Below are 24,291 nucleotides of genomic sequence, written 5' to 3' on the forward strand. Positions count from 1 at the left end.
GCCTTCACAATAATAAATAATAACTAATTTGCAACACTGTTGCAAATTAAATGACTAGGACTGATATTACTTTAATTATTTCAATATTTAATTGTAAAATTTAGTTAACCTTTCGCTCCTAAATTATTAACACAATAAAGTTTAGAAAAAATTTTAACAAATCTTAAATTTAAAAAAATTAAATGAATTACAAATTTAGAGAAGTAAATTAGGTGCTATTTTACAACATCGTTTCTCAACCTGGCAGTAGCGGTGATATGAAAGGAATGTCGCGAAATTAGCTTACAACTTTACACGTAAACAAAATTGAAATAATTTTATGAGAAAAAATCATTTACTATAAAGATTTTGCTTAAATTTATAAGTTACACATGTACAGAAAATAAATTAATGAGATGGTTGCGTTTTTTTCATTTAAAAGTTTCTCCACGCGTGGATTTATGTTAGAAACACACAAAAGCAAATTGTTTTCACAGAGGTAAGACGTGGTGAAAGGGATTAATATTTTCACTGCTTCCATATTCACTTCGATAATGAAGCCAAATCATATCTAAATCTTCAGATTTAAATTGTAGTTGTAACGTTTCATCGGCAGACATTTCGATGAGCTGGTTGTAAATTTCAACCGGTAACTTAGCAGCTGTAACAACGTTTTCACTAAAGAATTCAGTACCCGTCTCTTCGAGAAGTCGTCTTTATCTTCCGGAAAATACTACACCAATTGAATTTTTATCTCACGCAAATGCATCTTCAAGCTATCCAAACTGCGTTAAATAATACAGTCTTCACCCAAATTTTTCTCAATATAATCGGAAGTGAGTGAAAACATCAATATTTTTGCTTTGAAGGCAAATAATCCAGATATCAAGATTTTTAACGAAAGTATGAACTTTATTGCTCATTAGTAAAATGTTTTATCAGGTCCTTTTAAATTCATATTCAAGTCGTTTAAATGCGAAAATGCATCAGCTAAGTAGATCAACAGCAACATATACTCATTATTCTGTAAAAACATTGAGAATGGCGTTTGTTATCATGGATAAATATTATTAATTCATCTGGCAATTCCAATAATCGGGTTAACACTTTCGCTCAAGACAACCATCCGACTTCTGTATGGAAAAGAAGAGATTTTTTTCGCCCATTTCATCGCATAGTTCAACAAACAGCCTATTCTGAAATGGTCGACTTTTAATAAAATTAACCATTTTTACAGCTTTACAAAGAATTTATTTTGAGATTTTCCAGCATATTTTTTGTGGCAAGAGCATATTTGTGAAGGAAGCATCCGTCCGCCCTTGTTATAAGACGATCTTTTAATTTTTTTCCGAAATTCACTTTTCTTTCCTTTTGTCGCCTTTGCACCATCTCTACGTTCTACAATACATTTTGTCCAGTCTATGTTATAGTTTTTACTAGCTTCATAAAAAACATCAAAAAGACATTGTCCTATTGCATGACCAAGTACTGATCTGTAAAATAACATATTTTCTTTGATTGATCTGTTCCTATGGTATTCATATCTCACAAAACATAAGAACTGAGAAATGTTTGCCACATGTGTTGATTCACCAAATTCAATACAAAAAAATTGAACTCACTAGCTGAATTATCTGATCGCGAACATCAGCCGCCATGTCATCGATTCGCCTTGATACTGTGTCATTAGAAAGCGGAATTTTTCTTTTTTTTTTCTTCATTCACGCCTGTTAAAACACTGACCATCAATTGCAGCAGGTAGTATGAGGTTTCTGTGATTGTATGGGGTTTGGAATCTTAGTTACTCTTAATGCTACGAGATACGATGCTTCAATTCTACTTTTATCAGTTTGGCTTGATTTACAAATAGAAGCTTGTTAATCTCTCAAAGGGTGTAATTTTCTTTCGAAAAATTTCAAGGGTGTGCTTTTATGATCCGGATGTTTAGTTTTTAAGTGCCGAATTAATTTTGATGATTTCATCGAAGAGGACTTGAAAGCAGACAATGCACTGTGACTTTCCATCCAACGAGATAGAACCACAACTTAAATAACTGTCAATGTACAATCTTGTCTTTCTACTAGTCGATTCATTGGATTTAGATGGCTCACTTCATTTTATCCATTTTTCATAAGAATCTAATAGAACAAAAAAAAACATTTACACCGTTTGACCGCACACTAAAAAACCGAAACCTCAATTATTACAATTTTCAGTGAAATTACGCTTTTAAAAACTTAAATAAAGGCACCAGACGCACGTTTAAACTTATGTTCTGCAATCCCTTATGCCTCTTTCATACTGTTGATAGCATGACGTGTTCAAATGTATCTATCATATGCATATTCGAATATGACGCTCTCACAGCGAATATTATGCAAGCAGACAAAATTACAAGCAGCACGTACACACCAAGTTGGAAGCTGTAAATTGCTCATGTTTGTACATTTCATACATGACTATTCATACCCGTCGCAATCAACGCAGCTAAATAGTTTTAACTAGGTTTCAATGGGTTGGAGTAGGGTGGTCGCGAAATATTCATACTTTTTTACTTTTTGGAGATTATGGAGCAGAAAATGTTGAGAATCGCTGATTTACAACAGTCCTAGTTATTAAATTCTTATTTTGGCATCTTACTTCAGCCTAAAAATACAGTATTTGACTGCTCTAAATTAATTAAGTATTGAAAAATTAGGTTGTAATACTTTAAATCTTTATTCTCTAGTGCAAATTTTATTATTATTATTATTTTTATTATTATTATTATTATTATCTTCGTTTATTCATTTAGCTTTATCAAATAATAATGAATCCTTCAAGTAAAACCGAAAGAATAAATCTGTTTGTGATGACCTTTACAAGAGGTGTGTGGTTTATGTAATAGTAATTTCAAAATAGAGAACCAATAAGTAAATCAACTGTGACCAAGGCAGTGCAACGATTTGAAGAAACCGGTGAAGAAATCATCCTCATAGCAAGAGACTAAAAACTGTAACTAATAATGCAAAATCATTAAATTTTTTGCAGACGTATGTTATAAATGAAATTTTTTAGACTTGTTTTGTAGTAAGTCGTTTACTATAAACAAATATCTCAGGTATGGTCCCCAAAAATAAAATTTAGAGATCAGATTAAAGTTTCGGTGGTCTCTCTTTCTCTTGTTAATCTGAGATTTAGTTTCCAGAGCTTTATTTCTTGACCCGTTTTCACCATTGTTTCTAGCTTGAGCAATTTTTATCATCCGTAATCTGTCTTATGTTCTCCAGCCTACTCCTTTCTTCGTGGTTTCCCTTTAAATCATCCCTTCAGTAATCCAGTTCAATAAAGAAATAGGTATAAAAATTTGTTTTATTTTATTAAATAATTAAAATATAAATATATTAGTTAAAACGTTGGATAAGAATCGTATTTAATTTCATTCATTATTTGTTGAGTTTGTAATAATGAGCTGAATTTTGTGAATAAGTAACAGTTTAAGAATTTCCTACATCAAATGGGCATGTCTCAGTTTACTTCTCAAATAAAACTTTTAACAACCCGATTTTTTAATTAACAAGAAAGATATGAAATACGATCATATAAAAAAAATGCGGTAGAAAAATTCAGAAGATTTTTGTACCATACTTACTTAGAAGCAGTGAATATCGATGTAGGCCTTTTTCGCTTAGGATGGCAATATAGGCCTATAAATGAACGTAAATATTTTTATATTCGATTTAAATATCGTTTGTCTGAATTGATCCCTCAAGCCATGACAGTAAAGAAATATTACCCCAAAGGGTGGAAAGAGGTTAAGATTTCTGGATGTAATAACTTCGAGCAAAGGCCTTAGGTTTTTAAAGGTTTACTTTAACCTTAAACTTTGTTTAATTTATAAATACTTGTTTTTATATTATAGTAGTGCGGGTGGTTTTTTGTTCTTTTTTGGTACTTTTCCTTTTTTTTAATATTTTTTTCCTTGATACAACTATGCTTGTTAAATTCTTCTTCGCTGAAAGGATTTTTTATCTTGACTTTTTTTTTTACACTTAAAAAATTTTATTTTTTAAAATGTTTGTTTTTTATTTAAATTAAAGTCTCTCCTTGTTTATATTCTTTTAGATTCCTCTTTAAATCCTATATATCTCCTATATATGTATTTTACATATATAATTTCTTTACAGTCATAATAAATGCTGCAGCCTCCGTGGCCGAGTGGTAGCGTCTCAGCCTTTCACCCGGAGATCCTGGGTTCGAATCCCGGTCAAGTATGGCATTTTTCACACGCAGATATTTATCCTTAATTCCATGCGCTTTACTAGGTCTCAAATGATTATATTTTTATATTTATGATTATATTTTTATATTTATGATTTATTTTTTATATTTATCGTATACGTAGTTTCTAATTTTGTCTTTGCATGGATGAAATTGATGAAAATGTTTTTAATAAAAATTACAGACCGTTATTAAAGTTAGGTACAAATAGGCGTTATAAGTTACGGTGTAACTTAAGCTGTTGATTGAATATCGATAATGAAATAAAACCTTTTCTCTTCTAAAATTAAAATAAAAAATAACCGTCATATGATAAATTTTAAACGATATATTTTTTTAATCCTCAATTACAAGAAAAGTGTAAAAGTTATTTTTAAACAAATGACATCAGCGTTCCGATAAAATGTCTTACACAGAGCTAAATAAGATTATTTTTATTAAATATGTGGGTGAAATTTTTGTTTTAGAGATTTAAATAACTAATTGATTTCAATAAATAGCGTATAATAATTAAAACTTACGGTTGTATAAATAGAATTTAATTTAACCTAAAGGTTATATTAACCTTTAATTTAACCTTGACGATAAGTTAACCTAAACAAATTCAAAATATATTTTATAATTTTAAGTACTTTGTTACTTCTTTTATTATTAATAATGATTTGATATCGGACGTAAACTGATACTTTAGACAATACTGAAACAAATTATGTGGTGGTAACGCTAGTCGTTTCCATCAACACATTTTTAACTAGGAAATCTCTTATAATAGAGACAATAAATCTTTATTTTTCCAATTAATAGAATTTGTATATTTATTTTAATTGAATAATATTCCTTTTTTTAATTTTTAAAATTTTTAATTAAAAAAATTTGTAATTTAATAACAAATTTAATATAAATTTTGAATTATTTTTTTAAATTCTTATTTTTTTTATTCTAATTTTGTTTTTTATTCTTGCAGATAGTAAATCTGCAAGAATGTTTAAATACTCCGTCAGAAAAATTATTAAGAAAATAATTTTTTTTATTGGTATATTCGAGCGGAAATACCGATCACCAGTAGATTTATTGTTGTTCCGGCTTTACCTAGTGACAAATAATCTTAATCATTTTCAAGTTAATGTTTCACTCGAAGCTTATTTTATACTAGTAAAGAATTATCCTTTTAGATTAAGTAACTGACCTATCATAACCGCTTTTCTTGATTACCTTTACTATAATAAATGTGTATCATTCTAATCGGTTATTAGATTTACAATACACAATTAAGAAGAAAACTTGTAGAATAACGAGATTATTTGCATCTTTTTTAACTAAAAATTAAAGAATTTTTGTCCTCGAAATTTACGTCAAATAGACCAACATTTATCAGTATAGGGATGAAACTCAAATATCGGTTCGTTGCTTCGGGAAAAATCACAACAAAAATTGTAGTTACAAAATTTCAGGACTAACATCATTATTAAAGTTTTTTTTTTTAATTCTTTGATTAATGCTGTCTTTTTCGGTTTAAGAGACTAATCTATTCGGCTTAATGATAAAGAAAAGAGGAAACCACTGAACACCTCACTTTCCCGTGTATGCGATGATCCTATTATTTTTTATCTGTTTACAGCACTTAACAGACATAGTAAATCCTGTCTCAACTCATGAAGCAGTTATTATGTTTTACATTTTTTAAATGTAGCTGACACACAGTTTGTTTCTGATGCACGGCTTACACACACAACTTAATTCAAAATATTTTATTTAAATAAAATATTTTTTTCGTTTATTTAATTCAGTGATTCCAGCTAAAACGCGCGCATACCGTATTTAATTTGCGCGGATGTGGCGGTACTAGCTGCGACTGTCGGCACTAACAAATATAATTTCACAACTTACATAGAACAAATTTCGCTTGTAAGGTCGGCAGACTTGTGTAGCCGCAAACCTTAACGCACCAGGTACCGAGTTAACCGGGCGATCGAGTTTGAGACCCGGCAAGACCGAATTACTTTTTTTACACTTCAAATATTATTCATTTATTTAATTCTACCGCTCACCTGTGCCGTCGCAACATAACTGTCGATTACAACAGAATTATTTGGGGGTGCGGGTGTGCTTTTACAATTTTTTTTTGCAAATATTATTTGCAAAATGTTATTTTTTAATCGTTAACAAATGTTCCTAGAAAGATGTGACCTTAATTAGGCCAAATCTCGAGATACTATGGGTGACCTTGCTCTACATCCCCCCTTGATCTTTTAAGTTAAAAATTTAATGGCATCAATGTCCTATAAATAGAAGTAATCTGAGCAAGTTTGGTAAAATCGGTCCAGTTTTGGAGTAATTTAGAGACCAACACCTAACACATTTACATACAAACATTAACATCCGGAAAATTTCCATCTCGTTTTTTAGGTTCCTTCCGTGTCAAAACGTCAATATCCGGTGAAAACAAAGTGTGTTTTACTTTTTTCTTTTTTTTTAATTTAGAAGTACGCAATCATAATCATTTTTTACCCGATTTTTATCCATTTTTTATATTATTATTTTTATATTATTTCTGAACTTAAGAAAATAAATTAAATAAAGCTGTATAACCGGAGTTAAAAAATTTACATACATGTAATGGAAACATTCTCCATTTAATGGAAAACATTTGATTTTATTGAAGAGTATTTTTATGAACTAAAAGTAAAGGGTAACTGACAAATACAGGGTTATCATAAAAGAATGGTGCGGTTTTGAACATGGTTTAAATTAAAACAGAATTACTTACAGTTTATGTTTTTTATTTTTCAAATTTGTCGTCTCAAACATTTTTTTACGTAATTAATAAATTTCTATGTGTGCGCCCTTAGTCACTCGACAAATGTCCAAACGATACTCAACTTCTCTCCAAACATTAGTTAACATTTCTTCGTTAATGGTTGTCATCGCTTCATTATTCCTGTTTTTTAAGCGGTTTAGGTCGCAAATTTTTTGTGTATAAACAACGCTTTTGATGTACCCCCACAAGAAAAAATCGCAAGGTGTCAGGTCTGGACTCCTTGGAGGCCAAAGTACGGGTCCTTGCCGGCCTATCCATCGATCTCCAAATTTTTCGTTCAAAGCGTCCGTGACCGATGCATTGAAGTGCGGGGGAGCACCATCTTGTTGGAAATGAAGTCGATGAATGTTTTCGAGTTCATCCGGCTGAGGAAAGCAATAATCGGTTAACATGTCAAGATACGCGACTCCATTAATTGTTTTTTTCAGCAAAGAAGAAAGGCCCTCTTACACGATTTTTCAGTGCACCACACCAAACATTAACTTTAGGCGAATCGCGTTGTTTCTCGATAATTGCGTGTGGGTTTTCAGAGCCCCATATTCGTGAATTGTGTCTGTTAACGCATCCATTCGCATGGAATGTAGCTTCGTCTGTAAAAATTATATCGTCTAAAAATGATTAAATACATACATACATATACATATATGACTATGATTTTACACTTATCCTATATCCTTTTTTTAGTAAATAATTTTATAATTAATAAAATTTTAACGATTAAATTTATCGCTGAAAATTTTATAATATTGCATAAAATTAAATATTGTTAAGTCCTACGTTGCTAGCATCTTTCACACTAATTTAAGTGAAAGATAAAAAATTAATATCTAATAAAATAAGGCCTAGCAATCATTTTTTTTTTTTTTTATTTACTACAGACAGCCAGTTGAAATTACTTTTGTTAAAATATTTTACATTACTTTTAAAAAATATTAAACTACTTTTAATGAGAAAAAGGGATGATTAGAAAGCAAAATGTAACACTTGCAATTTTTTTTTAATTTCGACTTTCTCATATCGTTACCAAATTAAAATCAAACGTCTGCTTAAAGTTTGTTTTTAATTTTATACCAACTTCACCAGAAAAAAAAAAGAATTTATAAAATTAAAAAAAATCATTAATTTTTTTCTTTTAATATGCCTTTTTGAATTCGGTTTACAAGTTTATTTTATTTAAATTCTTTTAAATTTATTTTTATTTAACATATGGGCTGGTCTAGAAAACCGCTATCTGTATGAAAATAAAGCCACTCAAAAGTGCAACATTCAAGAGAACATCATCTTGATAAATATAACAAACTAAATGCAAAGCAAAGATTTTTTCTAGAATGCAGTATTATGTAAATTATTGTAACCCCTCTTTAGGAATTTTTCTATTTTATTTTTTTATTTATTTATTTTTTTTTTTTTTTTTTGAACGATATACAGTAGTAATATTGTGAAATATTATAATTCATTAAAGATGCGTCTATTTTACTGATTAGACAAAGCTATTTTGGAAAAACGAGGACAGTATAATTAAAAATTCATATAATATATTTGTAAATATAACATTTATTACAAATCTCTTTTATAAACTCAATACAATACTTATTTTACCAAACGATAATTATACTACAGGATGAAACTCACTAATGTTGAAGTATCAAACTGAATAAATCTTCCTCATCCTTATGTAAGTAACGGCATAGAAATTTACATAAATAAGAATCCAACAAACTCTATCAGCCATTATTGAAGAGACTGCATCATTGTTGTATATAATTTGTATATTTAACGTTAATTAGACGAGGTTAGCGAGTATAGGGAAATTCTGAAAGAGTACCTTCTTGTTTACTAAAGGGACGACGTACGATAAATATTGCCTTAATTTGGTACACGAGCGACTATGAAACGAGACTACGGAACCACTTTCATAGAGATTGATTACCATAAATTCGGCTGAAAACGCTTTTAAAGCGATAATTAATGTGTGTTTTTTTTAATCTTGCTTGCGCAGTGTGTATCGATTGTTTATAAACATGATGGCAAAAAATCTTCAAATTTCTACACAAACCATGTAATTCGTTTCAAAAATATTTTTATATCCTAAAGAAATTTTTTAATCGAGACGACCAGAAGAACTTTCTCAAAAAAAAAATAATACCAAACTATTGAAATCGATGCATTTGGTAAAATGTAAGATTTGAAGATACATTTAAAAAATAGAAGTACCTATGAGTCCAACTGAGAATATCCTCTTGTTTTAAATTTAATTAAAAATTAATTTATTCTAGCAATGTTGTAATAATTCTTGTAGAAGAGGTGATTTTTTTCAATGATGTGCGCGCGCACATTCTGTGTGCTAATTATCTTACGTCCCACCATAGTGTGCTATTTGTAATTAGCTATCACATTTATTATCTCAGTCACAAAAAATATAGTTGTAAAAAAAAATATAATAAAAATGTTTATCATGATTTTTGTTATCCGAGAAAAAAAGACGATTTAATTAAATCTTAAGAATTAAAAAAACACCTGTTAAAATAAACGTTACCATGATGTTTTTGTTAGGTACTTTTTTATATTTATAAAAATAAAATGTAATTGTAAAAAACCTCAAGTGTTTTACCGTCTAACCGGCTTATTAATTATTTTATGAAAATAAAACTAAAAAAATAGTACTTTGGAAAGGATTATTTTTAACATACGCAAATGATTTTTTAATGTTTCGCTAAAATTGAAGATCAATAAACGGAAGGAATCATCAGTCAAAAACTTTTTTCTTCATTAATTGTCATTCAGTAATTGATTATTGTCATTGACTTTTGATAGCTGACCGCTGATCAGTATTGCGCTGAACGTAATTCTCTAAGTAACTTTAATTGTACATTCATGACCTACAATAGGTTAACAGCAATGAGAGAGAATTGGGACGTAAACCCAAAATATACAACGTACTATTTACTTAATCATGCTAGTAATATCTAGTAGATTAGGGATGTTATTAAGTGCATTAGGGTGCCTGCGCACATACATACAAGCGTGCGTGCTTGGTCCACAGACATACACCTCACACTCACACACATCTTATCTAGTTACAGATTAAATTTGTATTGAAGAGATCCATATGTAATATAAGATTTACGTGTCCTGAGGGGATTTTGTCATTGTAAGATTAAAATAATACTTAACTGAATAATTTAAATTAGTTGTATTAACATCAGAGGAAAAATATTTAATTTTGCTAATAAATCTGTGTTAACACTTTATTTAATATCATTTATGTTTTCTAAATTGTAATATTTTTCGGTTACAATATTGTCGATGATAGGATTTAACCGGTTAATGGATAAAGTGTTGAAGCAGCTCTTACAGGGTTGTTACAGGAACATTTTTATTCTTTAAGTAATCACCTCGGTTAGGTACTGTAATCTTAAGTCATCTTTCTCATCTTGGTTTAATTGGCGAAAACTAGTATATCGATTAATCAACAATAAAAATTTCAATCGCAGTCCGTTACGTGAACTGCGATTGACAACCGAACTATACAAAAAAAACTTACGAGCATAATAAGAAAATTCAAAGTGTAGATCAAAAAATTTCTTATTTGTCAACTTTTCTTATTTTTGTTTTTTATTTGCCGTATTTTTTTAAAGATAAAGAAAAATAAAAATTTCCCTGAAATTTATGAAAGTGTACTTGATCTCAGAAACCTGCTTAGTGAAAATATTGCCAGTAGAAGTAAAATTATTTAAGTTTGATCCGGCTCGGCCATCTGCTGCTATTCCACTCTCATAGTCTGTAACTGAACTAAGTATGTATTTTCGTGAGCCAAAGGTTGAGCACTGATAATTAATATAAACAATTTACATTTAAAATAGTAATTAGATTAATTTGACCGCTTTCATTTAATAATCTATTTGAGATGTATTTTGTGGAATTTTTATTTAATATGTTTTAAAGAAAGTTCTGTTTACGGAAAACTTTCTCATAAATGTTTCCTCATCGGTTATTTATTACTGTGGTATAGATTTACTGTTCTATACAAAAACTTTACAATATTCATAAAATATTGCATTTTCTTATTCATCGACTCACATTAATTTAAAACAAAATGTTTTTGTATATTTTAGGAAACATGGTTTTGCGTTTTATTCTGTTAAATTTCTAGGTTTATTTTAGAAGTGTGCTGAATTATTTAATCCTCCCGAGTATAGAAATAAAACGTTCTCTTCTTACAAACACGGAAGTAAAATTAAAACTGACAGTATTAAACAACCAATGCTACGTTTATTCAACAGATTTTTTTAACAACACAATTTTATTCTTTGACATTTCAAATTTTGTTGTTTTTTATTTAATCTATGTTCTAAACGTACGTATATCAGAATGTGACCCAACATTAATGCCGATTGTAAAATTTTGGATATTTCAAACAATAAATTTATACTGAAGATTTGGAAAAAAGCGTGGTGTGGGTATTTGTATACATATGTACGAGGTGCAACAATAAAGTAATGACTGATTTTTTAGCAAAATATGGCAACCCTGCGCCTTCATAGACACTACATCTTTGACCTTGATCTTCCCGCCACTAAAATCCAAGCGGCACATCTGTACAACCTCTCAGTCTTGAGCAGTGGTGTAATTAATGAGCAAGTGTTTTGCTCGTATGCGAATGAAAAGATGCATGAAAAAATGTCAGAACCTTACTGGAAATCGAACTCCAGATCAATCATTCAGAACCCAAAATACTATGGGCTACATGAACTAGCCAGCCTAATTTGGCAGTAATTATAGCATAAAAATGAGTTTTAAATTGCCTAATGAAACGGTGTGAAAACAGATAGTATGTACAATAAACTATATTTTGGTAAGATGTTGATTTTTATATAATTGTATGTTTTATACTAATTGTACAAACTTACTAGGGCTTTGTTTGATAAAGTGAATGAATTAAATCCGTTTTCAGATTATATAAGCGGAACGAAATGTTTCAACGTATACTCTCGAATATATAGGGCTATCAATGGTCTCTCTATTCTGACATTTTATTCACTAATTTTAAAAATTGTTAAAATTAAATTAAAATCATACCAATATTCTTAGCCAACGTTTTTCCTGGTTTTCAAAACCGTATCAAATTTTCAAATATCACGTGAATAATTTCTTCACGAATTTATTTCAATTCTATTCGTAACGTATTTCATGCTATTTGTATGTGTATTTGTGCGAGCACATGTATACGCGCACAAATACACACGCGCAATTAATATAAAAATTCTAGAGAAGAAAACAAACCCTTACACAGATTACTTTCAGAAAAGTAAAAAATTCCAATAAGAACCAATGTTGTAACTAATCTTAAGCTTAGGTATTTTTCCATTGAAATACTAGCTCAGTTATCCGTTTGATTAAAATAACATTTCATAAAAATAAAAATGAAAAAACTTCAAAAATAAATTGTACTGATGTACAGACTGCTTAGATTGTAAAATATGTTCAAAATAAAATAAAATGATAAGTTAAAACAAAGGAGATAGACAATATAAGGGATTTGGATGAATTAAACCATATTTCTACGTGACTTACTCAGTATGTATGCACAGTAATTGAAATAATATGCCAACAATACCATCTGTTTAAAGAAATTGGAATAAAAGTTGGTATCCTAATGTAATATTTTCTCTATGTAGAATACAAACTAGCAATTAATTAAAGAAAATCTTACATTAATTAATTTAACATCTAGGAAATCATTCAACGTGCTTTAACTGCTAAAACGATCCAATAGCACTCAATTTCATATTCGAATATAAAACACATTTTTGTAATTATAAAATCTAATTAAAAATAATTCTTTACAAAAACTACAATGCACCAAAATAAAATCAATGGAAAACATATGAACAAAACGTTTTAGACTTTTATGCTTTTATTTTATGTTGACTATCTGTATTTCCATAAGACCTGGTTCAAAACACATCCCCAATAAAGGAAAATTTAGAAGCAGAACCCAAATAATTCTCCCAGACACTCCACCTTTTAATATATTTATACATTATTATTATTACTATGATGATGAAAAATGTTCAGTTTTTTTTTCTTTTTAAGTTTACTTGTGAACTAAAGTTTTAGGCTTAAAATTGATTGGGATTATTCAGTAACCAACATTTAAAATTTGAACAAAATTTTTTTAAAAGTACAAAAACAGAAAAAGGTAGGGATATCCAAGTATATCAAAATTTGGAAATCAAATTATGCCACAATATTTATTTATTTATAAGCATATTAACAACAGGCTTTCACCTGTTACAGTTACCGATGGATGTAAATGAATTTTTTGAAGCGTGCGAAAAATGCCTTGCTGGCCAGGATTCGAACCCTGAGCTTATTATTTCCATCAAATCTCCTTTCATTAATGTTGCTGGTCTTCATTTTTTAGGTTATGCATTCGATACAGTGCAATCTTTTTACTAGTCTAATCCTCCTGTAAACTAATCATTATTCCTGGTCTGAGATCTTTATTTAATAAAGCCTTTAACATTAAATCAATAAAGGTTTGCTGACCTCACTCAGCCAGACAGGGATACCAGTTAGCAATAGATTGTACCTGTTAACCCATATATAGTTTAGTCTGTTCCATCATAATGGAACAGACTAAACTATTTATCTCAACTTTAACTCATTATCTTCTATTATCACATTATCACTTCTATTATCATTTTAACTTTATCTCATTATCACTATTTATCTTCAACTATTTATCTCAACTTTTTATCTCAAGGATGTTCCTTGAACATCCTATGCTGATTAATTGAATTCAAAAGAATACACTACTAAGCCTTCAAATCTAATAACAAATAAAACTTGTCTAAAACTTAAGCTGATTTATATAGTGGTAAAAAAAAAAAAAATTCTCTAAAGAGAGAGAGAGAGAGGTTATGTTTTTTTGTTTTTTTTCAGTTTAATGGTTAAATACTTATTATATGATCTTAGTATCATGGCTACTGTGAAATAATTTTGTACAAAATAAGAATCTAAGTGTATTTGGTGGATTCCCTTAACTATATTAACTACATGTTTTTACAATATGATGATTCCATTATACATATAATACTGTAGGCAGTAGCAACCTGGAAATTTAAGGATGTGAAATAAAGTACTTTATAACCATAATAATCAATGTTACATAATCATTTGAATTTAAAAAATTATTTGAAACAATCACAGAACAGCTGCTCTAAAATGCCTGAATAGTATTGAAGATTGTTATTACAATAAATACACATTACCGAACAATGTATAACAGATAATCCCAGTCACATAAGTAGGAAGCAGCCACATACAGATGCAGAATTAATGCAAAATGACAATTTTAAAATTTCTTATACCCCATTTGAAATGGATTCTGTGTGTGTATACCACCAAAACACAGTACTTAAGATAAGTTAAACTTACCATATTAATTTCCAATAATCAATTTTCACAGGATCCTGCATCTTCTATTATGAAAAATCTATTATGAACTTATATGCAAATTCTACTTTCCATAACTAGAATGATGTAACATTTGATGGTTTATATTTCATATAATATTAAATTTTAATAATACAGTGGTCAATATGTTATATAACTGTACCTATAATGCAACTCGTCTGACTGACTAACTGATTCATCAATGCCCTGCAAATAAATAAATTGATGAAATTAATTGATTAAAATAATAATTAAATAATAATAATTTCAATTATTTAATTAATTAAATTGATTTGATTGATTGATTGATTTTATTTAATTGATTTCATAAATTGATGAAAAGTGAGTAAAAGTTAAAGTGAGTAATGAGATTAGATCTAATTGTCTAATTAGATCAGTTAACAATGAGATTTACTATTTTTTTTTTAATTTCTCTGTAACAAATTAGAATATCAACTTGATTTTTGGTATGTGTAATTTTCATGTTAATATCTAATAACTTATTTCTTGTTTTTTTTTAAATTCTGAGTAGGAGTTAAAATGAATTTTGAATTTTTTTTAATTTGGTGGTTTTCTTTAATTTCCAGTAAGAAATGAAGATAGCAACTTGATTTTTGGTGTGTTAATCGTCATATGAATATCTAAACACCAGTTTCTAGATTTTACAAAATTCGACCTTGAAAAGGCTGAGATTACAAATTTTCAATAGATTGGGGCTTTCAAATACTCTTCAGATAAATATCTAAAAACCATTTTTGGATTTTTTGAATTTTGATTTTTTAAGGGGTGCAATGGTGTGGTTTAACCAACACAGCCACAATTTGTGACACTAGTGGCTCCACCTGCCTCCAGTTACTTGACTAAAAAATATAAAATAAAAGTAATTAAAAGATTTAAAAAAAGAATGAGAAACAAAGTATGGCCACCTCCTAGTACATATATATACATATCATCCAGAAAATATTTCACTAATTAATAATTATTATCTATCAAAATTAATTAAAACTATCCATAGTTTTAATAGAAAGTTTTTAGAGTATTCCAATACTCTAAACATTTTAAGGCTATTCCTAAAAAATGTTAACCCCTAACTTACAGACTTAGACGAAAACAGAGCTGCTAGTTTATATATATACTAGTTTATATATTTACAAATATTAAATTGTTTAATACAGTCATTTAGATAAAATTATTTTTTTATACAAGGATTTTCTGCAATGCAACTGCTACTTTCTGTATGTAAAACTAACTTCATTATAAAAATATACATAACAATATGAAAAGTTTAAATACTGAGTCCACTTCATGCAATCAATAAACAAGTTTAGTTTAGTGGTATAAATCATATACCGAACAAATACATAGCTTATTAAAATGATTATGAGATATAATATTTTCACTTTAAACCAACTCTATCAAAACTTTAATTAAAATGTATAGTTTTATTTAATATTAGTTGCTAACATAAATATGAATCAATTATTCACATATAAAATAATAGAGATTCTATTACATGAAGAGTTCTTTAGTTTATATGACTCATCATATAAAGTAGAGTTAAATTCTTTTTTCCCCTCAAATGCACAGACACCTGTCTAATGTACAAAAGTTTGAGCAAAATAAATATAATTTCACTGGATAAACTTCCAATCAACAAATTACTATCAATCCTGAGTAAGGAAAACTTCTGTTATAAATAATTATTGAAATCTATATTTTACTAATATATTAACTTTAAAGATGAAGAGTTATGGATTTCTATTTCAGGACTGAGCATTAGCCATAAATTATTTCTATAAGAATTCCACTCAGAAAGATAAACATTTAGCAGTGTAGAATATTTGTTAAATCAACTGTGATATATTTTAAGGTAAAAGTAATTAAAATCTTTATTAAAGTCTGAACTTGTTTTTTTATTTTAAATCAGGCTTCTTTAATCTTAAGATAAACTGTAGTGTAGTTGATTTAAAAACTGTTTTTCTTTTTGGATTTTATTTAACGTTATAAATCATGAATACAAAAATTTTAAACGTAGTATTGATCTTATCATTGTTATAACTCCTTAATAAAAATGAATATGAATGAATATAATTCTTTAAATGATTATTTAAATTATATTTAATTGAATTATGGAAAATCTTTCTTATTTCAGAAAGACAAAAAGAGCGCAGTCATCGACCTGCAGCATCAGCTGCTTATCTTCATGCACTGAGAAATCATCATCCATCTTACAAAATACGGAACTTTGTAGAATCTCCAGAACCAGTTTCATATCGTGGTACAAATCGTTATGATCCATCTCTTATGTGGACTGGACTGGGACGACGAAAACGTTAACTACTTACATTAACATTAAATAAAAGAAATATTATAGCTTTTACTATTAAATTTTATTATTTTTTCGATACATAAATATTTTCTTTAATTACAGTCAAGTAACAAATTTAAAAATATGTATAATACTTCATTAACAATATTAAATTATATATACATGTATAAATTAAATTTATTCTTAAATATATCCCTTGAAATTAAGAAATCCATTAATTAAACACACTGTTCTCAATTACTAGTCATTAATAAATAGTTTGTTAATAAATAGTCATTAATTATTAGTTTGTATTTTATTTGCATTTCATTCTTATTAAGTTAACATTCAAAAGCAAAAAAATATTTATAAAAAGAATTGTTATTTTTTATCAGTAGTAGCATTTTGTTATTAACCGTTTTTAAAGTAAAATATATTTCACAATATATTTTTTATAATTAATCTGAATTTTGTTTATGACAAATTGTTTTCTTATATTTCTTCTTTTCTTAACTGATGAAAAAGTGACTAAAAAACTTAAACTAATAAACTTATTTCTTAGTTTTCAACTGATGAAATAAAAATAAGATACTATTTTAAACAGACCAGTTTAAAAGTTAGGCAAATAATACAAATCTTCTTTATTAAAATATGAATGTAATTTAATTGCTTACTGCAGTTTTACATTTTTTTTTTTAAATATTAATTGGAAATTACCTTTTTGTCAAAATTAGTATAAATCTCTTCAACCACACAAAAGATACACTTATCATATCTTATCTACTAGAATCAAACCAGGGCATAACAGCCATGTAGTGGATCTGATAATGTGAAGCGGTCTATAAATAATTTGACAGCTGTCTATATATATTTGTAGAACTCCAATAGCTTGATTCATGCTGTAATCCATAAATTAAAAAATGTTATAGCCATGAATAACTCTTTGTACTACAGGAAGCACACCATTCAAGCACCATAAACAAAAGTCATATACATGATATTATGCAACACATGATTTCTGTTGTTAAGTGAACCAAATTTTTCAAATACATTGTTTGGTTTAGGCTTGTTTTGTTTAGGTTGAGTACTTGACATAGCGCGTGTGAGTGTGTGTGTATTAATATAAACAACTAGATATTCTCCTTGACTACTGAGAACCAAATGCTGCACATGTTTCTTTTATCTGTAAATAAACAAATTTCAAGAGAGATCCTTATATGTAGTGTATTACAAGAATTCCTCCAAACTCAATTGAGATCTGGCTTTGAATGTTTATGTTGAATAAATGGAAGTGCGTGTTTATTAAACCAACCATAACCATGTGTACCATGGAATAATTATTCTAAACACAGACAGATAATGCAGCTTATTTACTACCACATTTTGGTATAGACATAAATTGCCTTATTGAAACAACCAAAGTTCCCATACATCAGTTTTCATCAATCATGCATTAAAATGTGTTTGGTAGAAATACAACCACTGAATTGGCATTTAAAAAAAAATGATGAGAATCATCAACAGTTATTAACTATAGTGTGAGATGTCTAAGACAACATCCATATAAAATGTACATCTTTAGTAATAGTCATAAAGTCTTGTTTTGCAGCCTAAGGCTATTTTATAGCAGTTACAGTATGGAAGGATTAGAGAATTTGAAAAGAAGTATGCTATTCAAGAATATTTGGGACCTATTTTTTTTTTTTATGAATAATGAGAATGCCTTAATTAGGTTCAAATTAATATTAATTTGTGGACGAACTTGTAAAATTTTGTTATAAAACTGAGTTTTCCTTAAAATACTTAAAGCGCATAAGCATAAAGTATGGTTGGATAAGATAGGTGTTTTTTTTATAAACACTTAGGTTTTATAAAAAAAGGAAAATTTGGGTACATTTGTCCACCATTAAACTGACTGTCCAATTTTTTCTTCATGTTTATAATTAAAACAACCTTGTAGTTTCTCTTGCACTTTATAAATTATATTTGATATATGATTGTTTATTATTTTATTGTATTGATTCTGTGATTTATTTAAGTTAGTGAAAGATCACTCACTGCTGATTGTCTGAACCAGATAAATAAGAAGATTTTTTAGAAGACTGCAACAATTATAAAATTGCTTATTATTTTTTTAAATTATTTTACAATGTGAATGACACAAAATGTAAATGAACAATGTAAAATTACTTTATATTGTAAACGAACACATGATAAACAATCATTCCATTAATAACACCAAAAATAATTTGGAAATTAATAATAATAAAGAAATATATGTTTCAGAAAAACTTATTAATTTTCAATAATTGTATGAATAAGTTGGAAGAAGTGTTTTATACAAAAAACAGATATTTTGAAAAACTGGTCATTCCTGCAGTGGTCAAGATCAGGAAACAAAGTTTTATTTAGTTGAAGTAATATTAATATGATTAATTCTTTAAAAACTGGCCTAAGCTAAACAAATATGACAGATTCACAAAAGCAGTGATTTTTTAAAAAAATTGTTTTATTTAAAAATTTATTTATTTTTTTTTTATGATTCTGGCGATTAATTTTACCAGATTAACCAGTTACTAGTTAGACACTACCAGTTCCATTACATAGGTCGAATGAAAAAAAACCTTGATAATATTTGAAAAATTAATATATATTTTTTGTTTCTCTAAACAAAACAGATAGATAAAATTAATTGTAGTTCAGTCAAGTCTGTTTTATTTTAATATAATAATACTGTATTTTAAAACTAACCATGGGTAAACAATCTTGTTTAACTTTTATTGGCATATTTGTTTAAGGTATTTAGAATGCTACTGTATTTTTTTTTAATTTAATTATTTTATTGTGCATCAAATACATCATATCTTGTATTTATGTTTTTTTTACTCAAAGCTTAAATAAAATTTTATTAATTTTTAATAAATGTTATTATTGTGTCAGTATTGTCTATTTATTTACATTTACATATTACTTTTATTATTAAGAATTTTTAGTTATATTTATATAGTAATAATTTTTAATTTGTTTGTGATATTATATTATTAAAAAAAATAAATAAATCATGTTTAGAATTTATCCTATATTATCATAGCGCTTGAAATAATTTAACTCTTCTCTGTTTCATACAATTATATCGGTACATAAAACATTTTTTATGTAAATTTTAATTTCAGGATAATTAATCAAACAGGAGTAATTTATTATAACTTAATCTTTATAGGAATTTTTATTACATAAATATTTCTGATTAAATGTTTTATGTTCTTTGATCTCATTTTTTTCAAACACATCTTTTAAAAAATAATAGAATTTGAAAAAGAAATAATTTTATTATTAATGTTTGTTATTTGCGTTTTAAAAATAATTAATGTAGATTAAAAATAAATTTCAAATTATAAAATTATTTTCTCTAACAGTTACATATATACTTAAAAGGTTATTAAGATTTAGAATAGAAGTAAATTTCCTTTCTATTTTTCCATAATATGAGAAAACAATCAATCATATAAGAAAAATAGAAGACATAAATATTCTATAATATTGGTGATATTTTACCAAAGATACTGAATTTTTTTATTCATTAGAATTAATTTGATATAACTTATTTATGTTATTGTAATAAAATATTGGTAACATATATATATATACTATCTCTTTATTATAATTATTTAAACCCACCTTTTTCATTACTATCCTTGACTATTCATAATCATCATCAATTATTTGTGAAACATTTCTTATCTATATATAAATCAAGCTGCAGATTAATAGTTGATGGAGACATTCACTTAAGAAGAAAAAATCATACCCAGTACGCCTTCCAATATAATTGGGCACATTGTATTCGTATCATTTGTAAAAAAAATAAAACACTTCCTAAGCATATATTTTGAATTTACATACTTTTATCATACTTGAACAGTTTTAACAGGAAAAATAAAGAGCAGTTGTATGAGTTAAGCTTCTAGAGTAATTTTTCCATTCTCATTTTGTTTACAAGTATTTTTTTTTTTTTTTTTTTTTTGTAAATTCAGTCTAAAAAATATTCATTCATTACATAACCTTATTTTTTTACAACATATATAAATTTATACAGTAACCAGCATAGGTAGTATGTGGAGGTAGAGGTATTGAAAAGAAAGAAATTTCACTATTAAAAAAATTGTAATTAATGTTTTAAAATACAATACCTACTTTTTAAGAATTGTTGAGCCCCTAACAAAATTAAGGAAAGGAAGTAGTTTAAATGGATTAAATGGAGTTGTCTGATAAGTTCATAAAATTTACTGACTCATGGATTAAAAGTTTAAATGTTAAAATTACTTGTTAATTTTAAAATGGCTATCAAGCAAGAATCCCAGTAAAGAGTAGGTCATCAAAAGACAGGAAGTAATAAATGGAGCAGCAGTTATTTTTTATGTAATCTATTGTAAATGTTATATGAATTAAGTATTAATGTATAAATATTACTTACTAAACCTTTTTTTTCATACTTGTATTAATAAACATAAAATCCCCTCTATTACCAATGCAGGTGTTCAATTTGTGAAATTAGACAAGACTAAAGTAATTTTGAATTTAAATAAAATAATTCCTTCTTTCAATTATTCTTCTTAAGATCCTTGATAATTCTTTCTCTAGATTTATCAAAACTAAATTATAATTATAACAAAGTATTGTTTTCAAATGAAGTAGAGGTTAATTATTTTAGCAAAAGTAATTTAATAGCAATACAATTAACATCATAACCTGTTCTTTTTGTTGATTATACCATTGAACTTAGATTCTTTTCCCAGTTAGGATTTTTTGATTGTTTTTATATATTATGCCAAAACCAGTGAAAGTATAATGTTGACAAAATTGTTTATTTTTTCTTTTATTCTATATTTATATTTATTTGAATTCATGAAATTAGTATCATTTAGGAAGAATGCTAATAAAAAGTTTAGAGCTCTAAGACATACATTTTTTTATCTTAGAAATAATTCAGTAAAATAATCAAGTTAAATTAATGTTGTTATAGTAGAAAATAAGCAGTCATCCTGCCTAGATTATTTTTTAAATGCAGATATTAGAATACCAGATAAAAGTCAAAATCTAACTGGTCAAAAGTCATTACCCATGTCAATTGGATGACAATCATAAACTGGCTATACTGCATTGAACGCATAAGCATTCATCACAAAATTTCATTTGTGCATTATTTATTGAATAGCTTGAATATTGCTTAAAACAGATGTAACGATTCAAACAAAAAAGTATTAATGAAGATGTGCACTGCTGGCAATAATTCATGGTTCCCATACATTTAATGTGGGTTACAATATTTTTTTACCAACTAGATAACTTTTTAGCTTCTAGGATAGTTATAAAAACATACAGCTTTGTCAGTAAATTCATCTCTTAGATCCTAGTATCTACATGTGTTACAGTAAGATATAGCTAAAATGGTTGTAGATGACTTTACTGGTGATACAAGACACACCCGAAAATATTAAGTGGTCATGTTCAGGATAATAAACACTCCATACCAGGCACTCAAAAAAACGTAAAGGGTGAATGATTTTTGTAGTCTCCTTCACTAAGATGGATGTAGTAATGCATTCAATCCCACTAAAGACAGATGACATTCAGCTTTCCAGAAACATCTTCATTCTAGTCACCACAAAATGCTCTGTAAGAAAGCAACTCTTACTGGACCTCTTGCACTTCAGATTCACTGTCACTAAGAAGTTCTATAGTTATCCTGATCAAAGAACAATAATTACGTAAATGTTATTGCTCTACTAGTCTTCTTTTACTCATGATGTCTATTTCAAACAATATTGTTACTACTGCCACCAAAGCAGCAGATGATAATGCAATATTGTTACTACTGCCACCAAAGCAGCAGATGGTAATGACAAAACCAGTGATTTCCAATTTTTTTTCAACTCATTTCTTTTAGAATAAATTTCACTGTTGCCCTCTTTTATAAAGGTTAGTAGAAATGAGACAATATTGAAGTAGAATTATTTTTAAACAAGTATACAATTTTACTAAAATATCAAGCTGGTTCATACTCACAAAAACCTTAAACTAAGACAGTCACAAATCCAATATATGTGAGTACATTATACTCTCTATGACTTTTTCTCAAGAACTAAGACTTCACCTTTTTTTAAATTGATCTTGATACAATTTTGGAATGGGCAAAATGTGATTCTATAGCTGTTCAAAGGTCAACTGTAAGAAATTTAATTTAAGTTTTATTTTAGTTAACTTTAATATGTTTACATATTATTTGTACTGTGCTTTTTATTTATTACGCTCTTGAATCTTCCAGTGACCACTTTGGAAAACCCTACTCTACTCCCTGAAGAGAAGCATGATGTATAAGGATAAAATATTTTTTTTTCATTTAACTGTTCACAAAACAGCGATAATGCTAAAAACAGCATGATCTTCACCTTAAATAAATCTCATTAGTGAAAGTATTGATGAGTTAGTTAATGGTCATTTACTGTCTGAACCAAGATTCAGGACAATTAATTCTCTCATCCAGCTATTTTCACTATCTCCAGTAGCTATTATTATATAAAATTCAGCCTGTTTTACTTAATAAAAAGTACTATAACTTTCTCAAATAACTAAATTCAATTATCTACTTAAAACAGTCTTCAAAACTGTAAATATCATAGTAGATAACTATGAAGACTTTTCTTACCATTTTTCTTCATCATAGTCCACAGTTATATATTATAAAAAATATAGTTATCTATCTAAAATTCAAAAAACAGGGATTTAAAGGTTTTTTTAATTCATAGCAATGATTTAACGACTATATTAATTATTTAATTACTTACTTTCAAAGTACTTGAAATTTTTATTCCTTAACACCTTTTAGAACTAACAGTAGCACCTTCTTCAACATTATTTATAGCATTCTAAGAAGTCCTACTGAAGAAGTTCCATATATTGGGAGAGTCATGTAATAATTATGAATTGTTAACACATTTTTAAGAAGAAATAGTGAATGGCATAGATGAAGTCCTACACAAGAACTACCACATGAAAATAAACAAGAACAAAACAAAAGTAATGAAATGTAGAAATAATGTAGATGGATCACTGAATATAAAAATAGAAAGAGAAAATATTACAGAGATAGAAGAATTTTGTTATTTAGGAAGTAGAATTACTAAAAATAGTCAAAGCAGGACTGATATAAAATGTCGCATAGCACAGGTAAAACAAACTTTCAGTCAAAAATATAATTTCCTTACATCAAAAATTAATTTAAACATCAGGAAAACATTTTTGAAAGTATATGTTTGGAGTGTAGGTTTATATGGAAGTGAAACTTGAATGATCAGAGTACATGAGAAGAAAAGATTAGAAGCTTTTGAAATGTATATTGAAATCTATAGGAGAATGTTAAAAATCAGGAGGTGGATGAAGTGACAAATGAAAAGGTGTTGTGGCA

At 27.6% G+C, this 24,291-nt stretch overlaps 1 protein-coding gene across 2 annotated transcripts in view; it reads left to right on the forward strand.

Moving 5' to 3' along the window:
* The window catches only part of LOC142321029 (uncharacterized), a 196,973-nt gene extending 179,908 nt beyond the window's left edge, over positions 1–17,065 (forward strand). For both annotated transcript variants that reach the window (XM_075359022.1, XM_075359024.1), the window contains exon 4: positions 16,671–17,065. In XM_075359022.1, the coding sequence (XP_075215137.1) occupies positions 16,671–16,855 (185 nt within the window). In that variant the 3' untranslated portion in view covers positions 16,856–17,065. The remainder of the gene's footprint in view (positions 1–16,670) is intronic.
* The last annotated feature ends 7,226 nt before the right edge of the window (positions 17,066–24,291 follow it).

The sequence above is a fragment of the Lycorma delicatula genome, chromosome 3, assembly GCF_047948215.1.
Source record: "Lycorma delicatula isolate Av1 chromosome 3, ASM4794821v1, whole genome shotgun sequence".
In the NCBI taxonomy this organism is placed as follows: domain Eukaryota; kingdom Metazoa; phylum Arthropoda; class Insecta; order Hemiptera; family Fulgoridae; genus Lycorma; species Lycorma delicatula.